General features: G+C 38.5%; 1 protein-coding gene across 1 annotated transcript; it reads left to right on the top strand.

Moving 5' to 3' along the window:
- Positions 1 to 3,479: 3,479 nt before the first annotated feature.
- ICOSLG (inducible T cell costimulator ligand) lies at positions 3,480 to 16,948 on the top strand. Its single transcript, XM_058185231.1, has 6 exons — positions 3,480 to 4,057; positions 5,478 to 5,518; positions 6,334 to 6,678; positions 8,453 to 8,722; positions 10,638 to 10,790; positions 15,583 to 16,948. Exons 1-6 carry the CDS (start codon positions 4,038 to 4,040, stop codon positions 15,615 to 15,617), a joined length of 864 nt encoding a protein of 287 aa, XP_058041214.1. The 5' UTR covers positions 3,480 to 4,037; the 3' UTR covers positions 15,618 to 16,948.
- Positions 16,949 to 18,927: the final 1,979 nt, after the last annotated feature.

Genomic DNA, 18,927 nt, shown 5'->3' with positions numbered 1-18,927 from the left:
GCTTGGAGCCTAAGGTATGTAGAACGGTTATAAGAACTGGGCATGGCTAGTATAGTGAAGAGAAGGACCAGAGGTGACATGATAGCAGCGTTCCAATATTTGAGGGGTTGTCACAGAGGGGGACAACCTATTTTCCAAAGCATCTGAAGGCCAGGCAAGGAACAATGGATGGAAACTAATCAAGGAGACATTTGACCTAGAAATAAGGAGAAATTTTCTGACAGTGAAAACAGGCAACCAATGGAACAGCATGCCTTTCAAAGTTGTGGATGCTTCATCACTGGAAGCTTTCAAGAAGAGACCGGAGAGTCACTTTTCAGAATGGTATAGGGTCTCCTGCTTGAGCGGGGGGTTGAACTAGATGACCTACAAGGTCTCTTCCAACTCTGTTATTCTAAGTTGTTAAGTGAATCTGGCTTCTCCATTGACTTTGCTTCTCAGAAGATTGCAAAAGCTGATCACATGACCCCAGGATACTGCAACCATTATAAATATGAACCAGTTGCCAAGCATCTGAATTTTGATCATGTAACCATGGGGATGCTACAATTGTAAGTGTGAAAAATGGTTGTAAGTCACTTTTTTAGTGCTGTTGTAACTTTGAATGGTCACTATATGAATTGTTGTAAGTCGATGACTACCTGTATCTTACCATATTAATCAACCACCTACATGAATCTTACCATATTAATTGCATTAGAATATTATTGCAGTTGTTTAGTACATGTTAGTTACTATGGAAATTTTAGTCTTTATATTGAACTATGGACATATTTTTGTTTATTCCTGTTCATTCTTATTCAGCAAAATTTTATTCGTGTTTTTCTTATACTAAGTTTTAAGTAAATTAAGTACAAATTGTTTCATAGTATTGTAAACTGAGAACCTATCATCATTACCAAGCCTTTATATGCGTTTATGTATTATTATTTTTGTTTGTGGATATGAATGTAAATCTAGATATTCATGGCCACTTTACATTTGTGCCATGTGCGCTTTTAAAGTTACTAGTAATTTTATTGCAGGATCCAATGTGGGTTCGTGACCAGGACCAGAGGTTTTGCCTTTTGAGGTTTTGGACTCCACCTGTTGGAGCCCACCTTCAGGGAACTTCTCTCTAGCAGAATGTGTGCTGTTCTGTGGGTGGTATTTATAGCGCTTGTTGTAAGTAGCTTTTTAGATGTTGATTAGGGTGTGTTGATGGTTGGCTTTTAAGTCATTATGACTAATGAATTAATAGCCAGCCATCAACACACCCTAATAAATACCACACGGAGAACAGACACACTCTGCTAGAGAGAAGTTCCCTGAAGATGAGCTCCAGCATGAATCTGAAGACTCTGGTCCCGGTGACCAACCTAGATTGGATCCTGCAACATTAACCTGGAACACACCTGGGCCTTCATTTGTGAGTAATTTTATTTATTATTTTTTCAAACAGAGATACTATACAGGCAAGATTTTACCATACCATGTTTTAATGAAATCTTTTCTAATATTTTTTAGAACTTGCCAATTCTAGATTATTTAGAAAATAATACTTTTGTATTCCAATGATTTGTTAAACCGAAGAAGAAAATTTAGCAAAGCTAAAGGAGAATTTGTGGTAATTTTCTGTTTAAGAAGACATTGATTTCTATTCGTATCTTACAGACTAAGTATCTTGGTTCAGAAAGCAGTACAGGTAGTCCTCAACTTATGACAACTGAGCCCAAAATTTCTGCTGTTAAATGAGGCATTTGTTAAGTGAGCTTTGCCCCATTTTACAACATTTCTTGCCACAGTTGTTAAGTAAATCATTGAAGTTGTTAAGTGTATCTGGCTTCCCCATTGTCTTTGCTTTTCACAAGTTCACCCCAGGACACTGGAACTGTCATAAATATGAACCAGTTGCCAAGCATCTGAATTGTAATCACATTATCACAGGGATGCTACAAAGGTTGTAACTGAAAAATGCTCATAAGTTACTTTATCCAGTGCCATTGTAACTTTGAATGATCACTAAAAGAGCTGTTGTAAGTAGAGGACTATATTTTGTCACATAGACACCACACTCATTTCCATCCTTTCAGCTTCTCTAACATTAAGTGAAAAAATCATTAGATTTTATATGTGCAGTTTTACAGAGATTAGTATCTATGAGTAGAATTCAAATTAACAAATCACAATCTGGCATCCAGTTAAAATGTAATGAATCATCTTTCTTGTAATCTAAATTAAGCAAGATACCGATTCCATGAAAAGGGAGATGTGTTGAACTTATATCTTTCCATAAACTATGGAAACAATGTCTTTGGAGTATTGCTGGTAAAAGATATGCTAATTATTTTGTTCTCAGTGTTCTGGAAATTGGGGAGGATAAACAAAAGCCAGCTTTAAGTTCTGAGGCTTCAAGTGAGAAATTGTCAAGATAGTCATATCTCTGAGTCTCAGTCCACTTAATCCAGTTAAAAGATAAAAATATCTTTAAAGGACCACTTCTCCCATTACATCCACTCGGCCCACCAGGACAGCAGAGCATATTATGGGTCTCATCGATTAGGGACTGTGGTATGATGGGACCATGAAAAAAGGCCTTCATGATCGTGATCCCTTCTTTATGAACATCATTTCCCCCACAAGATACGATTGGCTTGCACTTTGTTCCTTTTTGAAAAGACCCTAAAAATGTGGTTTTGTCAGTGGGCCTGGGGACCATGAATGGAAAGGGAGCTGATCAAGTGGCTGATTTGACTGTGTTATTGCTACCATGGGATGGTGGGGGCAGAGTTGCGGGGGTGGTGGTGTTAATAGGTTTTTATTACATGGTGGATTTTTTAAATTTGGTAAGTCATTTGGAGTCACCTATGTGAGTTGGGCAGATTAATTTTGTTTTAACGAATAATAAATGTAGAACCAATCTAGATCTAAACTTAGTATTATATATGCTAGTTATAGTATGCTTTTTCAAATATCTCAAATCAACTTATACTTTATATTAATCAAGCATGAATAGTTCAACTATTTTTTTCTACCTTCCCTAATAGTATATTGGCTAATTAACAGTAGACTAGTTTACAACTGTAAACAGGTTACTCTTTTCTTATGTCGAAATCAGGATCTTATTCCTATAAAAAAATTTAAATTATAATTATTTTCTTCCCAAGAAGCCCATTTCTACCCAATGCAAGGGGACATTACATCTAGTATTCAACATGTGCAAAGGATGTCCTCAATCCAGAAGTCATAGGGCTTGGATCTTTAGAGTAGAATAGAATAGAATAGAATAGAATTGAATTGGATTGAATTTTTTATTCGGCCAAGTGTAATTGGGCACACAAGGAATTTGTCTTGGTGCACATGCTCTCAGGGTACATAAAAGAAAAGATACCTTCATCAAGGTACAACACTTACATCACTTAATGTAAAGGGTACAAATTTAACACTTAATGATACAACACTTAATGATAGTCATAGGCTACAAATAAGCAATCAGGAAACAATTATTCTTAGAAATTGACATACAATTCCCCCCTCCGAAGAACCGATGTTATCAGTTAACCGGAAAAATAGTAAGGGAAAAATTTCAAATAACCTGAAATCCGTATGATTGGAAAAAATCTGCTGAAAGAAATCAGTTGAAACAAATCTGTAAAGTGGGTTTAAACAGGCTAGTAGAATACAATAACGTTTATTCCACCCCATTACACGCAGAACTTCCAACCTACAACACCAAGTCTTTTAGTTTAATTTTTAATTTGTACCAAGTCACAGAAACCGGAACGAGGGGAAAGAACGCTAACTCGGCCGAAGCCTATTTAGTCATTGGCCTGAACTGGGAAGTCTGCTCCCGCCACAGGCAGAATGAAAGTGCCGTTTCCGGGTTTGGCTGGTTTTTTCCCTGAGGTGCCGCGGCTGAAGGGGAAAGGGTGAGAATGCAGGCGGCAGTTTGGGGTCTGCGCTGCTCCAGTGCTGGGAGGGCTGCGTGGGAGTCGCTGGCTAGTGGCTGAGGAGCCCCCGCCCTGTCTTCGGCCAGCTTTCGCAGACGCGGCCCGGTCATGGTGGCCCCCCGCGAGCGGTGAGTAGAGGAAGGGGTCTCTCTCTCTCTCTCTCTCTCCAGCATACAGTAGCGACGGGGCGATCACGTATCAAGGTCGGTTTAAAATGTGATAAGTAAAATCAACGAAGTATTTGCTGAGCTTAGAAGGCTACCAAATCAAAGAACTTCCGATCGGCTGAATGTGCAGGAACCGAGGTGCCCGTTGTATATTTTCTGCCGAGAACTCGAATTCAGGGGCATTGAAGTGGCAACCCCAAGAAGAGGATTTGTATGCACATTCTGAACGGTGGATTAAGTTACTCTTAGTTGCCAGAATAAGCCTTATAGGACTTAATTCTGAATAAATAGACCAGACTGGAAATTATAGCTAATGAAGCACTTTTTCTTCATTATTAGCGTTTTCTGTGTAGCTGTTTCTAACGTGAAGGGATTTGTTGAGAGATGGTTTTAATTCTCAACTTTGAAGGGTGTTTTTTTTTTCCTTGTAAGATGAAACGATGATGTATCCAAATCGTTTGGTTTCTGTTTACATAATGTGCTTTGATTTGGTGTGAGGTGTTTTGGTTTGGAGTGACATGTGGTTAGCCACACAGCTCATCTGGTGTAGTGGTTACATTCATTTAATCCACTGAGTCCAAGCAATGTTTAATCCAGAGATTCAAATTAAAGTTGATTAGTCTCTACTTGAACATATCCAGAAAAAACAAACATTTTATGGGACAATTGATTCCATTTATCAAATTTCTCTTTCTCTTCATCCCTTACTGTTTATTTGGAAGCTGTCTTTAAAATTATTACATTAAAGCCATTCTCTATCCTCTAATATGGAACAAGGAAGGGCAAATCTTTTTTCTTTTCATTGGGTGACTTTGAGCCATCAATCACCTTTCAGTCCAAATCTCAGGAAGCAGTTACTGTACAGACAAAAGAGATCCTCTAAGTCTGCCTCTGTAAGGAAATGACAAAATATTAAAATAAAAATACGAAAGTGGTCTCAGAAGGGTGTCATACACAATACTTTGTATATTAAGAACTTGTGTTTTACTTTTCTCAGACTTATAAAAGCAGTTTGTGGTAATGCATGAAGCACAAATACTTTATCAGCCTTTCCCTGATTTGATACTACTGTTTTTTTCTTTCTCTTCGTATAGTGTTCCCTTTTTATTTTTGAATGGTCTGTTTAGATATGTATGTATATAGTAATATAAGCTGCCAAGATCATATTTTATTATGGCAGCATACAATTATGATTAATAAATACCCAGAAAAAATAAAATAGTGAAAATAATAAACTCAATTGGTTCACGTCTTAGTCCTACTATTAATTTATTATATAGATTATGCTAAATCTTATTATAAATTTTCTTCAATAGTTTGTGGAATTTTTAAAATTATACATTCTAATTTTTAATTTGAAATGTATTATTTTATATTTTAGCTTTGGACTCCTGGTCTTGTTTCTTTGGGTTTGGAGATCTGGTAAGTTATTATAATGTTAGATTTATTCAAGTATAAAGCAAGTTTTTAAATACTGTTTGTGTTAATGGAAATGATCACGGCTATCATCAGCTAGATCATCACGGCCTTATGAAAGGCCAACAGGGCTGGGATCATTCTAATCTCTGAAGGGCAAGAGCAGGAGAAAGCACTTTTATCCCTGCCAGTCAACATTGCTTGGCTCATTGGACCCGTAACATGCCCAACCTGCCGGACTGAATTGGATGAGAGAAGAAGGTCTCCTAGGTTAGTGGTCCCCAACCTTTGTGGCCGGGCTGGGGTGGGGGAGAGAACTGGGCTGTACAAGAGGCAGGCCGGCAAACGCGTACAGCTGAACTCATGTGAGTGGTAGGCTGGCACAAGCATATATGCACACACAGCTCAACTGCAAGTTGAGATGCTCACATATGTGTGCATGCCGGCCTGCCACTAACACAAGTTGAGCCATATGCATGCATGCACGCCAGCTTGTCTCTTGCATGGCCCAGTTCCGAATAGACCACTGCCCGCTAGTGGGCCATGGTCCAGGGGTTGGGGTCCCCTGCCCTAGGTAATCCAGTGCCAAACATGAAGAACACCAGCAGCCAATGCAGCTCATGTGTTGAATACAGTTGAAGCTTCTGAACACTCTTCAAGGGGCAGCCCCATATATTTTTGAAGAATAAATAAGAATTTCAGGAGTGAAGATAATCAAACACAAAGCTGAATCCAGAACAGTGACTTCAGTTCTAACTATGTGAAAATGGAAAGTAGATTATATGATGCAATGCATTTTTTGTATTTTCTTTCTTTTATAGCTGAAACAGAAGTGATTGGCATAATAGGAAGCAGTATTGAATTGCAGTGCTCTTATCCAGAAGAAGAATCCTTAAACTACAATAGGAATAGAATATCATGGCAAATAAAAGACAGGTTTTCATGCTTTGTAGCTGGTTATTTTCCTAATGAAAATATGGAAGCGCACCAGTGTGAAGAATTCAAACGACGGACTCTATTAAATGAGCCAAAACAAGGCAGTGCTTCTTTGCAGTTGTCAAACATCAGGATAGCAGATGAATTTATCTATCAGTGCATAATACAGAAAAAAATAAATGGACAGTTTAAACTCATTCATAATGAATCCATATCTCTCAAAGTGGCAGGTAAGGACTTGTTCTTCTTAGCAAATACTTATGAATTGCTGTTTTGGTGGCCAGATAAGTTATTATGATAAAGATTGGTTGAAATTTGCTCTCAAACATAATTTTTCCTCAGCTTGCCAGTCCATAAAAAGAATTGGATAGACGGTGGGAAATTTCTCATGCACACTTTTAGATTTAGATCTATAAATTAGGAAAGATTTAGAAGGGGCAGATCTGTTAAGCAGAAACGGTTATTGGTTGTTTTTATCTTTGTGTCAGATAAACCAAGTAGTATAGACTGAAGCTGCTGGAAGAAAGCAGGTTCAAAGGTGGAGAGACAATTCTTAAAAGAAGGGGGAATGCAAGATTAAAACCCCAGAAAAATCCAAAAGGGAGAGCTACAGAACAGACTGATTGGTGAAATGATATATGCAGAGTTGAAAAAGAAAAATCAGATGTTAGTATAAAGAAGAGTGAATAGGGTGTTGGTTTTCCTAAAAGTGCATTGAAGTTATTTTTCTGTATTTTCTTCATTGACTCTGGTGTTGAAAAAACTATGAGCAAACAGAAAATAAAAGTACAAAACTGCCTAAAGAAATTAATAAATTAAATTTAAATTAATAAATAAATGTATTAATAAATTAATAAAACAAAGATAATTAAGTTAATTCCTGTATGACTAAAGAAAGGAGATAAAGTACATACTGAAACAACAGATGAATATGTAAATGCACAATAGCAAAGGCCATTGTATAGTAGGAATAAACACAAATTATTTGTTTGAATGGTACTATAACATTAAACAAAACTTTGCTATGAAAAAGAATAACATTGTGTGTGAATTAAGTGCCTGTCTCCTTTTCAATTTCCATAACTGTTTTGCAAAACTTTAGTATTTATTAAACTTTAGTATTTGTCAATGAAGGAAAAATGTTCAAAAGTCTTAAATGCTAATTTAGACTGGAGGCAGCAGGTAGACATGAAGACAATTCACTTCCTTACCACATCCATTCTGTCCTCCTGGTAACTGCATGAATTGGAAACACTTGTGCTTATGGAGAGATGCAGGTGCTTAGAAAGTATCCTGCACTTATGGCTGTGTATAGCAGATTATTCACTTTTAGCAAAAGTTTATTTCATCAGTGTATCCCTTGCTGAATAATTTAAAGTTGTCTGCAATTGGATGGTTTGAGGATAACATGAACAACAATGATGCAGGCAATCTCAAATATCCACTTAAATTAGCTGTATAATGCCTACTGCTTTTTACTACAATTTAAACAGAATTCTTGATCATCACATACTTAATTCCTTTTCCTCCAAACTCATTGATGAAGACAGGGTAGGCACTGAAAGTATGGGGATGCATCCAGTGGTGAAATCCGGCCGGTTCTATCTGGCTTGCGCAAACCAGTAGTGCCAGCGGTGGGAGGCTTTGCCCACCCTCTGGGATGTCATTACATTCCGTTTTTGACCCTCTCCGCATGCGCAGAAGGCTCATCACTTGGAAGTGGATATGAGATATCAAACCGAACTGTGTGCTGTTTGGTACATTTGACCACAAAGAATTAAAGGGGTTAATCTGACAGTTTCCTGTAAAGTTCCAGATAATACTTTATTCCTACCAAGATGTTGGCAGCATAATCTACTGATGAAGGAGTATATAAATTGTTATATTATCTAGTTCTAAAAAGATTTCTCTCCAATCTTATACCTTCTTAAAAAGTGGCAGATAAAATTGTGGGGAAACATGGCTGTAAAATTATACTGCTCTTCTTTTTCTTTTTTCCCCCAGCAAATTACAGCAAACCAGTAATAACAGGTCCTGTGCAGCTCGGAGAAGAAATAATGTTTATGTGCAATTCAAGCCATGGCTATCCAGAGCAAAGGCTTTATTGGATAAATGAAATGGACAACAGCACCATGAACATAACTGTGCAGTTCACCAAAGAGCTTGATGGGTCTTTCAGTGTGTTCAGTACATTGAAGATGAAAGTAGCTTCTGATATAAAGTTAGGGTGTACAATTGAACATAAGCAACTGCATCAAAATATTACTACCACAAGTAAGTTTTTCCTTACAGTTTATGTTTTACTTGTTGTCCATTGATATTTGTAAGGAAGAATTAATGTGGCAATATACTTCTGTATATATTAAGCAAAATAGGAAAACATGCCAAATCTAGCTTCTGAAAGTCTTTCCAACCGCTTAATAAAGGCTCTGATTCAGATTATGAAATTTGGAAGATGGAAGAGAGTTCAGAGTAGGAAAAAGCTACATTCCAAATTACTGTCCAGTTGTCTCTTTCTTAGGGCATTTTTCTGGAACATTCTCCTGATCTAGCCTATCTTAAACATAATTGTTCTTTTAACAGCTTTTCTTCCTGATACCGAATCTGTTCAGTTTGTGGAAAGTTATCCTGCTGAAAGACAAGAATCCCAAGTCCTCTGATATAAATTTGTCTCAACATTCAGTTGGGTTGGAAAGATTAAAAAGACAATTCAATTAATATTTTGTAATTGGGTGGCTTAGTTAATTCAGAAGATGAAAGTTGCCTGCTGCCAAACTGCAGCCTCATGGCTTTTGCTTCCTGTTCAGAATGCCAGGGTGCTTTGACAATTGTGCTGGGATAACAATTCTCCTTCTTGCATTATCTAAGTTACTGGAGCTGCCCTCATGGCTATTAACAGGCAATTCTGCACTTCCGTTTCTCCCCACAACACAAGTCTGCAAAGCTTCCTTGCCTATTTCCTTCCTGAAAGTAGGACACTGCCTGTCTTGTCCTTGTGATCCTCTTGCAATATAGGGTATTTCCAAATTGAGGTTTTTCCTCACCTGATACATGGAATTGTATGAAGCATCCCAAAGATACGGTCCTCTATCTCTATTACGTTTTGTCAACAAGACTTGGTTCTTTTGAATGGTAGAATGAGGACTTCTTCATCTGGAGGCATCCAGACTCTTTTATCCCGCCTCCTTTTCTCATCATATCTTTATCATTTTTCCTACTGCCATCTGATTTTTTCAGCATTTCTAGCACTTTAGTTTCTCTTTTACTTGGGAAGTTGGTTTCTGGATATATTCTGAATAACACCCTATCTATTTTCCAATGTGCTGACATAGCCATTTCAGTAAAAGATTAGGATTGGAGAGATAACAGATGATGTGGGAAAGGGATAATCAATTATTAAGTGCCATCATCAGCTATAAGCAAAATAGAATAAGTAGGCAGGTAAGGCTTTTAATAATTGATATCTTAATAACAGTATACTTGCCTCATATGATTCAGGTATTTATATACTGGCTTTGAAGAGGTGCTATATATACACAATGTAGGGTGGGATTCCCAACTTTACTGGGCTAATAAATTTGGGATTTAAGAACATGCCATGAGTACTTTCAGAAAATAACTACCATGAATTGCATGCCCAGTCACACAAAAAAAGATAACTAGAAGGTAAATTGATGAAGTTACTCCTTGTCTTTCCCTCTGAATACTAAAGATGATAAGCAGATGGACACACCAGGCTGCAGCTATCATCACTGTTATGCTCAAAAAATGCCCCTGGAGTTATGTGAGACTTAGAGAGCTGGTGCTTTCCTTTGCAATGGGGTAATGCCCCTTTTAAACATTTTTTAAAGTTTATTATTTTAATCACAGTTATATGCCCAGCAAGCATCAAAGGAAATATTGTTAGCCATGTTGGGTACTCGGGATTTATTAGCCCTGTTATTTGGTGAATTATTTTAAAATTTGCTCTTTGGAATTTTTCAGAAATTCTGATCTGATCCTATGTTGGGGAAGCAAGAATTCCGCTGGGGTACTAGTTTAGATATGGATAGAAAACTCTTGAATGATTCTTAATTTAATGTTGTTACTTTTAAAACCTATTTAGTGTCTGGTAACTGTAAACCAATAATGTTCAAGGATTTTTTTTCTTTTCTCCCTATCTTTTCTCCCTATATTTGTTCTTATTCAGTTGATTTAACGAATTCATCAAACAGCCCTATAATTTATAACAAATATCATGAAAGAGCTGCAGCCTTCAGCATTCCAATTGCTGTTCTCATACTTTTTATTGCATGCATAAGCTGGAAAACATATAAGCATTTTCTTCAAACAACATATACTGGTAAGTAAGCAGTACATAAATTTTTACAAAATTATGTACAGACGATCATGCAGCTTTCCATTTGTTTTGCCACTTATTTTGCATGAGAGAGCTTGCAAAAGTGAAAACCGTTGCCTGTTTAGCTGTCCATGCAGATAACAGTCTGAAGTTTAGGAAAAGATTAAGTCAGAGGCAGTACCTCCATAGGAAGGGAGGAGGCAAGGGGGTTGGGATCAAGACTGACAAAAGTAATGACATGGCATTGAGTTACAGACCCTGTTTCTTTTCAATGTGTTTTGGCAAAGTTTGCAACATGCCATCACAATACTGCTTTATTGAGAATAATGAAAGCAAGGCCTATGGATGCCACTGATCAGAGCTAAAAGGATCCTACCTAATGTGTGCTTTACTTCAGATCTTAAATGTTCAACATAGGGAGCAATTTCAGAATCTAACTCCTCAATGGGAAGTTTACTTCCATCCCAGTCTGCTTTCATCTTAACTTTCTGTGCAGATTGGAGACAAAAGCAACTTTTAAAAAATTGTTACAATAGGAAATAACAAGGTAAAATGCTAGATTTATCTGAACTATATCTGAACAAAATGTATTTCCTGTGTGGCTGGTAGGAAGGACACAAGAGTAATTGTAGGATGAATACTTACTGACCAGGAAGTGATCTGATCACAGCAAAGGATTCATAATAATGTTCTCCACTTTAAAACCATATACCATTTGCCTTGAGGAAAGTACTAGGTTTAACAGATGACTGTCAACACGGATGGGGTTGAAATAACCCGGAACAGGCCAGGGAGGTCCTAAAATCTAGACCACAATCTAGAGCATGGAAACTGAAGTTCACAATTATATTGGGACTAATGGGACTAATACAATAATACCACCATCAACTCTATCTTCTCTGTATAATAATAATAATAATATCAGAGTTGGAAGGGACCTTGGAAGTGTTCTAGTCCAACCCCCTGCCCAGGCAGGAAACCCTACACCATTTCAGACAAATGGCTATCCAACATTTTCTTAAAAATTTCCGGTGTTGGAGCATTTACAGCTTCTGCAGGCAAGTTGTTCCACTGATTAATTGTTCTAACTGTCAGGAAATTTCTCCTTAGTTCTAGGTTGCTTCTCTCCTTGATTAGTTTCCACCCATTGCTTCTTGTTCTACCCTCAGGTGCTTTGGAGAATAGTTTGACTCCCTCTTCTTTGTGGCAACCCCTGAGATATTGGAACACTGCTATCATGTCTCCCCTAGTCCTTCTTTTCATTAAACTAGGCATACCGAGTTCCTGCAACCGTTCTTCATATGTTTTAGCCTCCAGTCCCCTAATCATCTTTGTTGCTCTTCTCTGCACTCTTTCTAGAGTCTCAACATCCTTTTTATATCGTGGCGACCAAAACTGAATGCAATATTCCAAGTGTGGCCTTACCAAGGCATTATAAAGTGGTATTAACACTTCACGTGATCTTGATTCTATCCCTCTGTTTATGCAGCCCAGAACTGTGTTGGCTTTTTTGGCAGCTGCTGCACACTGCTGGCTCATATCTAAATGGTTGTCCACTAGGACTCCAAGATCCCTCTCACAGTTACTACTATTGAGCAAGGTACCACATATACGATACCTGTGCATTTTGTTTTTTTGGCCTAAATGTAGAACCTTACTTTTTTCACTGTTGAATTTCATTTTGTTAGATAGTGCCCAATGTTCAAGTCTGTCAAGATCTTTCTGTATCTTGAGCCTATCTTCTGGAGTGTTGGCTATTCCTGCCAGCTTGGTGTCATCTGCAAATTTGATGAGTTCCCCATCTATCCCCTCGTCCAAGTCATTGATGAAGATGTTGAAGAGTACTGGGCCTAAAACAGAGCCTTGGGGTACTCCACTGCATACTTCCCTCCATGTGGATGTAGTTCCGTTGAGGACTACACGTTGAGTGCGGTTGGTCAGCCAGTTACGAATCCATCTGGTGGTGGTGCTGTCTAACCCACATTTTTCTACTTTATCTAGTAGTAGGTTATGGTCTACTTTATCAAATGCTTTACTGAAGTCCAAGTAAATTATATCGACAGCATTCCTCTGGTCCACTAATTTTGTCACTTTGTCAAAGAATGCAATAAGATTAGTCTGGTATAGTCCTGTATAGTCCTTAAAACATTTATCAGCAATAGCACAATTGTCCGTATCTTCCCAGCCCTGATGTCTCACTGCCTCTATGTTATGTATATTCTTATTTGTAGAAGCTTCTCTTTAGCCAGTAACAGCCTGAGGCTGTGGCTGCTAGCAATCCAACCTGTAAGGAGGGCTTGCCCAGTAGGAATCTGCATCAATTTGTTGGCCATTCTATTTTCCTCTATAGCAATTAAGTCAAGAAACAAATCAACCCCACCTACAGTATTCGGTTTCCCAGTGTCCCTGAACCTTCTTGCCCTAGATTTATCCTGGAATTGTGGTTAACTCCCCTGCTTCTGTTCTGTTTGCTGGTGGGAGGTCCACCTCCCACTCCCTGCTTCTTGTGGATATAACCACCAGCTCTTCCACATTTCCTTCTACTTCTGAGTAACATCAACACTCCAACATATTCCAACCACTTCCTCTACTACGAGAGCTCATGGGTTCATTGCCCCCATTCCCAGCTGACGGACTCACAACTTCACTCGGTCAGATCTTTTCCATATTCCAAAATGCAACTCCTACCCCCAAGCTGGCTCAAATGGATCACTTTCCCTCCTTGACCCTGTGCTTCAACATTTTTTCCTGCCCATTGTGAAATGGCAGCACCGCTTTGGAGCTGCTATGCCTCCAAAGGTACATGCATGTGTTGCTACTTTTCCACAACCTGCCTATTTTCTTAATGAGGAGCTCCATAACATGACTAAGCATGATTGACATTGGAATTTCTGCCTAATTGTTTTCTTCTTCTTTTCTTCTGAAGTGTTTTTTGCATTTGCAGTTCTTTTTTCCTTCTTTCTTTCTGCAATTCTACTGCCTCCATTGTCAAACTACTGATCTTTTTAGAAAAAAGAAGGACTGGGGAGGTGGGGGGACGACACACATGATAGCAGTATTTCAGTATTTGAGAGGCTGCCACAAAGAGGAGGAGGTCAATTTATTTTCCAAAGCACCTGAAGGCAGGGCAAGAAACAATGGATGGAAACTAATCAAGGAGAAAGTTCAGAATGCGGCTGCGCGGGTGATAGAGGGAGCCACACGTGGCTCCCACGTAACACCACTCCTGCGCAGACTGCACTGGCTACCTGTGGTCTTCCGGGTCCACTTCAAGGTGTTGGTCACTACCTTTAAAGCGCTCCATGGCTTAGGGCCAAGGTACTTACGGGACCACCTTCTGCTACCGAATACCTCCCACCGTCCCGTACGCTCACACAGAGAGGGGCTTCTCAGGGTGCCGTCCGCCAAGCAATGTCGGCTGGCGGCCCCCAGGGGAAGGTCCTTCTCTGTGGGGGCTCCTACCTTCTGGAACAAACTTCCCCCTGGATTACGCCAACTGCCTGACCTTCGGACCTTCCGCTGTGAGCTCAAGACCTGTTTATTCATCCGTGCGGGACTGGCTTTGTGATTTTTAAATTTTATAATTTTATATTTTTAGAGAGTTTAATTTTAATAGGATATTGTTTTATATCTCAGCCCATATATAAGTTTTTTAATTGTTGTTCTAATTGTATATTGTTCTATTTTTATTATGGCTGTGAACCGCCCTGAGTCCTTCGGGAGAAGGGCGGTATAAAAATCAAATAAATAAATAAATAAATAAATAAATAAATAAATAAATAAATAAATAAATAAATAAATAAATAAATAAATAAATAAATAAATAAATAAATAAATAAATAAATAAATAAATAAAGGCAACCAATGGAACAGCTTGCCTTCAGATGTTGTGGATGCTTTATCACTGGAGGTTTTTAAGACGAGACTGGATAGTCTCTTGTCTGAAATGGTGTAGGATCTCCTGCTTGAGCAGGGAGCTGGACAAGAAGACCTTCAAGGCCCCTTCCAGCTCTATTCTGATACTGAATTCTTGGTTATATCTATTTTCTTGCATCTATTAGCCAAAATTCATTTCAACATCTCTTCTAATATTCTCATTGTATTTAATACTACTCACATCATATCATCATGGACAAAAGAAGCACCAGACAAAAGCTAGCTAACTCCTAGCCCCATCTTTATGGTGGATCCTGACAATTACTGCCAGCATGATACCTATAGAAAAGCAACTAGAGTCTTTAAAAGTGGAAGTATATTTTGATCCAATTAAAAAATAAAGGTGCAACTCCTGACCAAATGGGCAGCATGAAGCTTTTCAGGAGCTTCAGTATGGCCCACTATATATATCCCCAATTCCTTGTCAATCTCAAATTGTTGCAGCTGCTGTTGATTTTTGGAAAAGTTATCTTTTTGAAAAAAAAACAATGATTGTGAAGACATTTTACTCCATAACCAGAGCATCCAACATTCTGTGTTGATATTTAGGAACGGTTTAGAATTGTAAGTCACATAGAGTCACTTGATTGAGTGGGGTGGCTATAGAAATTGCATAAACAAACAAACATTACAGTCTTCTCTTTGCAGCAATCTTCAGGGGGGTTAATTGTTTTAACTTCTTTCCACAGAAGACTTTATATCTTGAGATGGATAAAAGACAGTTTAAGTATATTGATACTGGTGTGTCATTTTGGGGTCTGAAAAGGTTAAATGCTCCACTAAGTGAATATCAGAATTAAGCAGTTCTCTTTTTTCCTATATACTGTATATATGTATGTGTTTTATTTTACTTTTGAAGCTCCTGTGGAAGCAGTAAATTTCCAGGGGCCATAGGTTCCCTGGGAACATATCAGATGACACTGCAGCCCAACCTTGACGAATTCCTTTACGTAATGGACATAGTGTGGTTTATGAAACTAAAAACTGAACGTTCCCTGCAAATAACAAAGTTCTAATGAAATTTGGCTGAAAATCAACTGAAGTCAACTTTCAGCTGCGTCTACAATGGATTGGAGATAAAGGCAAACTTCTAAATATGGTTTTTGACATGTAAAGTTTTTGGATCCCTGTATTTTGTGTTGGTTTTAAGCCGTTAGTGTTCGGAGTCAACGGTGGGCAATCTCAGCCTTTGCAGCATAAGGTCCAAATTTTGATTGCTTTCTTATGCTCATTGGATGCCCCTCTTAATTAGAGAATCTAAAGACCATATTGGAGATTTCACGGGCTTACATGCGCTACAAACATTGTAAATTATGAATGGCACCACTGTTACCGATTATCTGGCAGAGGTCTCTGATTGAGTTGGCCATATCTGATTGACTATATTGCCACATCAAGAAATCTGCTTCTCAGTTCTCCAGTTCTATATTGTATCATCCCAAGAGTGATCACTGTCCCAACAAATTGCTTTTGGAGTCACCGTTTTGGATATACAACCTATTCCATCTAAAAATTTCCTAGAACAAATACAAACACAATTGACAAGTCAGATTAAGGACAAAGGAACCCAAATGCTCTCTCAATGAGCCACTTCCACTGCGCAGAGCTGTTCTACATCAGTGTTCCCTAATTTTTCCCAGTTGGCAGCCTGGCACCGGGGGGGGGGGGGAAGAGGGGATGGTTTTGTGCAAGGCGAATGTGTACACCTGCCATAAGCTTGAGGGGGGCTGCAAGCGCCAGTACATGCTGCCAGCACGGGGGGACTATGAGTGCCGGTGCACATTGTGGGCTGCAAGTGCCGGCATACTCTGCTTGCATGATGTAGGCTGTGTATGTGCCCACCACTCACATGGCCCAGTTGCGAATATAGGCCGCAGCCGGAGGTTGGAGACCTGTTCTAGAAAATAGGTCCCCCATCAAACTTTGCCATTTTACATTCATCTAGTTCAACTTTGTCAGCCAATTCTCTCTACTAGTCCATCCAGTGATAACAAGAATCAGCACTCTTTTAACCAACTTTGGCTTGATAATATGGGCCACGCAGCCAAGAAACAACTATTTTCCTGCTTTAAAGGAATATTAAAAAAGGATCCTCTCCTACTCAGGACCTGCTTAGGACCTGCTCCTCTTCAAGAAGAAATATAAACAATTATTGTAGACAAAGAAGGTAGTCTTGTATCTCTTGGAATCTTGGAGTCTTGGAATAAAGTAATTTTTGTTACTCATTCAAATTCAGCTCTATTCTAGAAATGTGTAACTCTTCAATCTGATTCCCCTAATATACAAATTTCATCTTTCAATCCCACTTCAGTTTGGGAAGATCATTTCATTGCTGTAGACCCAGGAAGAATTACCCCACCAAAGAGAGAATTAGTCTATGAAGTTTTATCTGTTTCCTTCCTCCCTTCCTCAGACTCTAAAATTACTAAAGGGATTGCACAGTTGAAACCAAACAAGCTCCAGGATATGATTTTATTTCAGCAGAGGCTATTTGAAACAACTTAAATTGGTGGGTGCCCATTCTGAATTTCTTACTCACTTACACTAATAATCATGCTAGAGTCTCTGATGATTGAGACTTGATCTTGGTGACTCTGATCTACAACAAATGAGGCAGAGATTTAGCTGCCAGTTACCATTCCATTAGCCTTCTCAATGTGATTAGTAAACTATATGCTAACTATTAACAAGCTCCTGGACTGAATTATAACAATCTTTTGGCTGATGAGTAGGCAGGCTTCAGAGAAGGCCACTCAATTAATGAACACACTTTAACCTTCCAACATTTAATTGAGAAATACTACCCCAAGGGCATGCTCATCACACTGTGCAGCATTTATTGATCTTAGATGTGATTTTGGTCTCATCTTCAGATCCAAACTATAGGAGAAATTGAATTCTTCCTCAATTGATAAAATATTACTTTGCCAAAACTGGGAAATAGATTACCAAGATTTTAAAAAGCACCTTTGGAACAACCATGACCTGGATGACCCAGAATCTGCATAGACATGGGAAATAGATACATTTCTGTTATTTTGTACACAGATTGATGCCTTGCTGGTTTCTCAAACACAAAACTGTCCTGAAACAGGCGCGGCATACAGCTGAGCGCTGTCATGAATGACTAGAAATTATTCAGCATTCTTATTTGCAGATTTTGGAAATTGGAAAGAAATGTTAACTCGCAAAGCATCACTGGCCTACTCTCGAGTTGCCATAGGCAAGAGGGATGGGAAAACGAACTTTGCAGCTGCAGTGAGGGAGCACTTCAGTCAAAACAAAAGCATATTCCAGCCATCTGTCAAGGCCAACTCACTGGTTACCCACAGTGGCCGGAGGGGAATGATCTATACAACCCACGAAATTGCTCCGTTGGCGAATGTGACCGATGACACACTTTGGGCGGGGGGGGGAACAGGGTCAGAGCCGGGATGTATATTACATATGGTCAGAGTTGGTTTCACTTGGAACATGCCAACATGAAGCTCCTAATAAATAACTGGATTTCTTTTGAAGCTTGGCTCAAGGCTCATGATTTAATTAGGGCATTGGTCGAAACCCTGACAAGAACATCTTCACTAGAATGACAACTGAAAACATTCTGACTCTGGCTTTAGGACAATATTATATCATTAGTGTGTCAGTATTGAGCTTGACTTCAAGGATTTTACCAAAATGTTACTTAACATTTTACAGTACGAATTACACTAGGAGGAAGAAAATTGGATCAAGTGTCAAGGCTGTAATCCATGTTACTTAGAATAATCAATGGTGACGTAAAATATTAAATTTTCCAAATGTAATCAATTTGTTTGCTCTGCAAGTTACTAATTTTTTAAAAATGTGAATGTTATTTAATGGGGACAAGATTCTGTCTATTTGAAAACCATAGTTGTTTTAATTAGACAAAAATATTCTTGGTGTTTCTGTGACTCTCTATGGAATTGCTGCAAACAACTTTCTCCTGAGTATAAATTACAAGACCCATATCTATCAGAAAATCTACACCGCTACGGAAGTGGTATGCTTTCCTACCCACAGTGAAATAATCACAATGTGATCATGAGAAAGAAACTAAGGGGGAAGAAAGGGGAATTCAGGGAAAAAAGAGAAATCATTATTGTTGCAAAATGTAAACCACAACAGAAAATCAATCTCTCTTCTTTTTGAGAAGAAGGGTTGAGAAGGGCTGTACAATATT

This window comes from Ahaetulla prasina, chromosome 5, assembly GCF_028640845.1.
Source record: "Ahaetulla prasina isolate Xishuangbanna chromosome 5, ASM2864084v1, whole genome shotgun sequence".
Classification (NCBI taxonomy): Eukaryota; Metazoa; Chordata; class Lepidosauria; order Squamata; family Colubridae; genus Ahaetulla; species Ahaetulla prasina.
This window is presented reverse-complemented; position numbering and strand designations above follow the sequence as displayed.

What these genes read in the sequence shown, in the direction of transcription:
- ICOSLG (XM_058185231.1), top strand. Translation starts at nt 4,038, where the DNA reads ATGGTGGCCCCCCGCGAGCG. An exon ending in ATGGTGGCCCCCCGCGAGCG is followed by an intron (nt 4,058 to 5,477) that starts GTGAGTAGAGGA and finishes TTTATATTTTAG; the next exon opens with CTTTGGACTCCTGGTCTTGT. An exon ending in TCAAAATATTACTACCACAA is followed by an intron (nt 8,723 to 10,637) that starts GTAAGTTTTTCC and finishes GTTCTTATTCAG; the next exon opens with TTGATTTAACGAATTCATCA.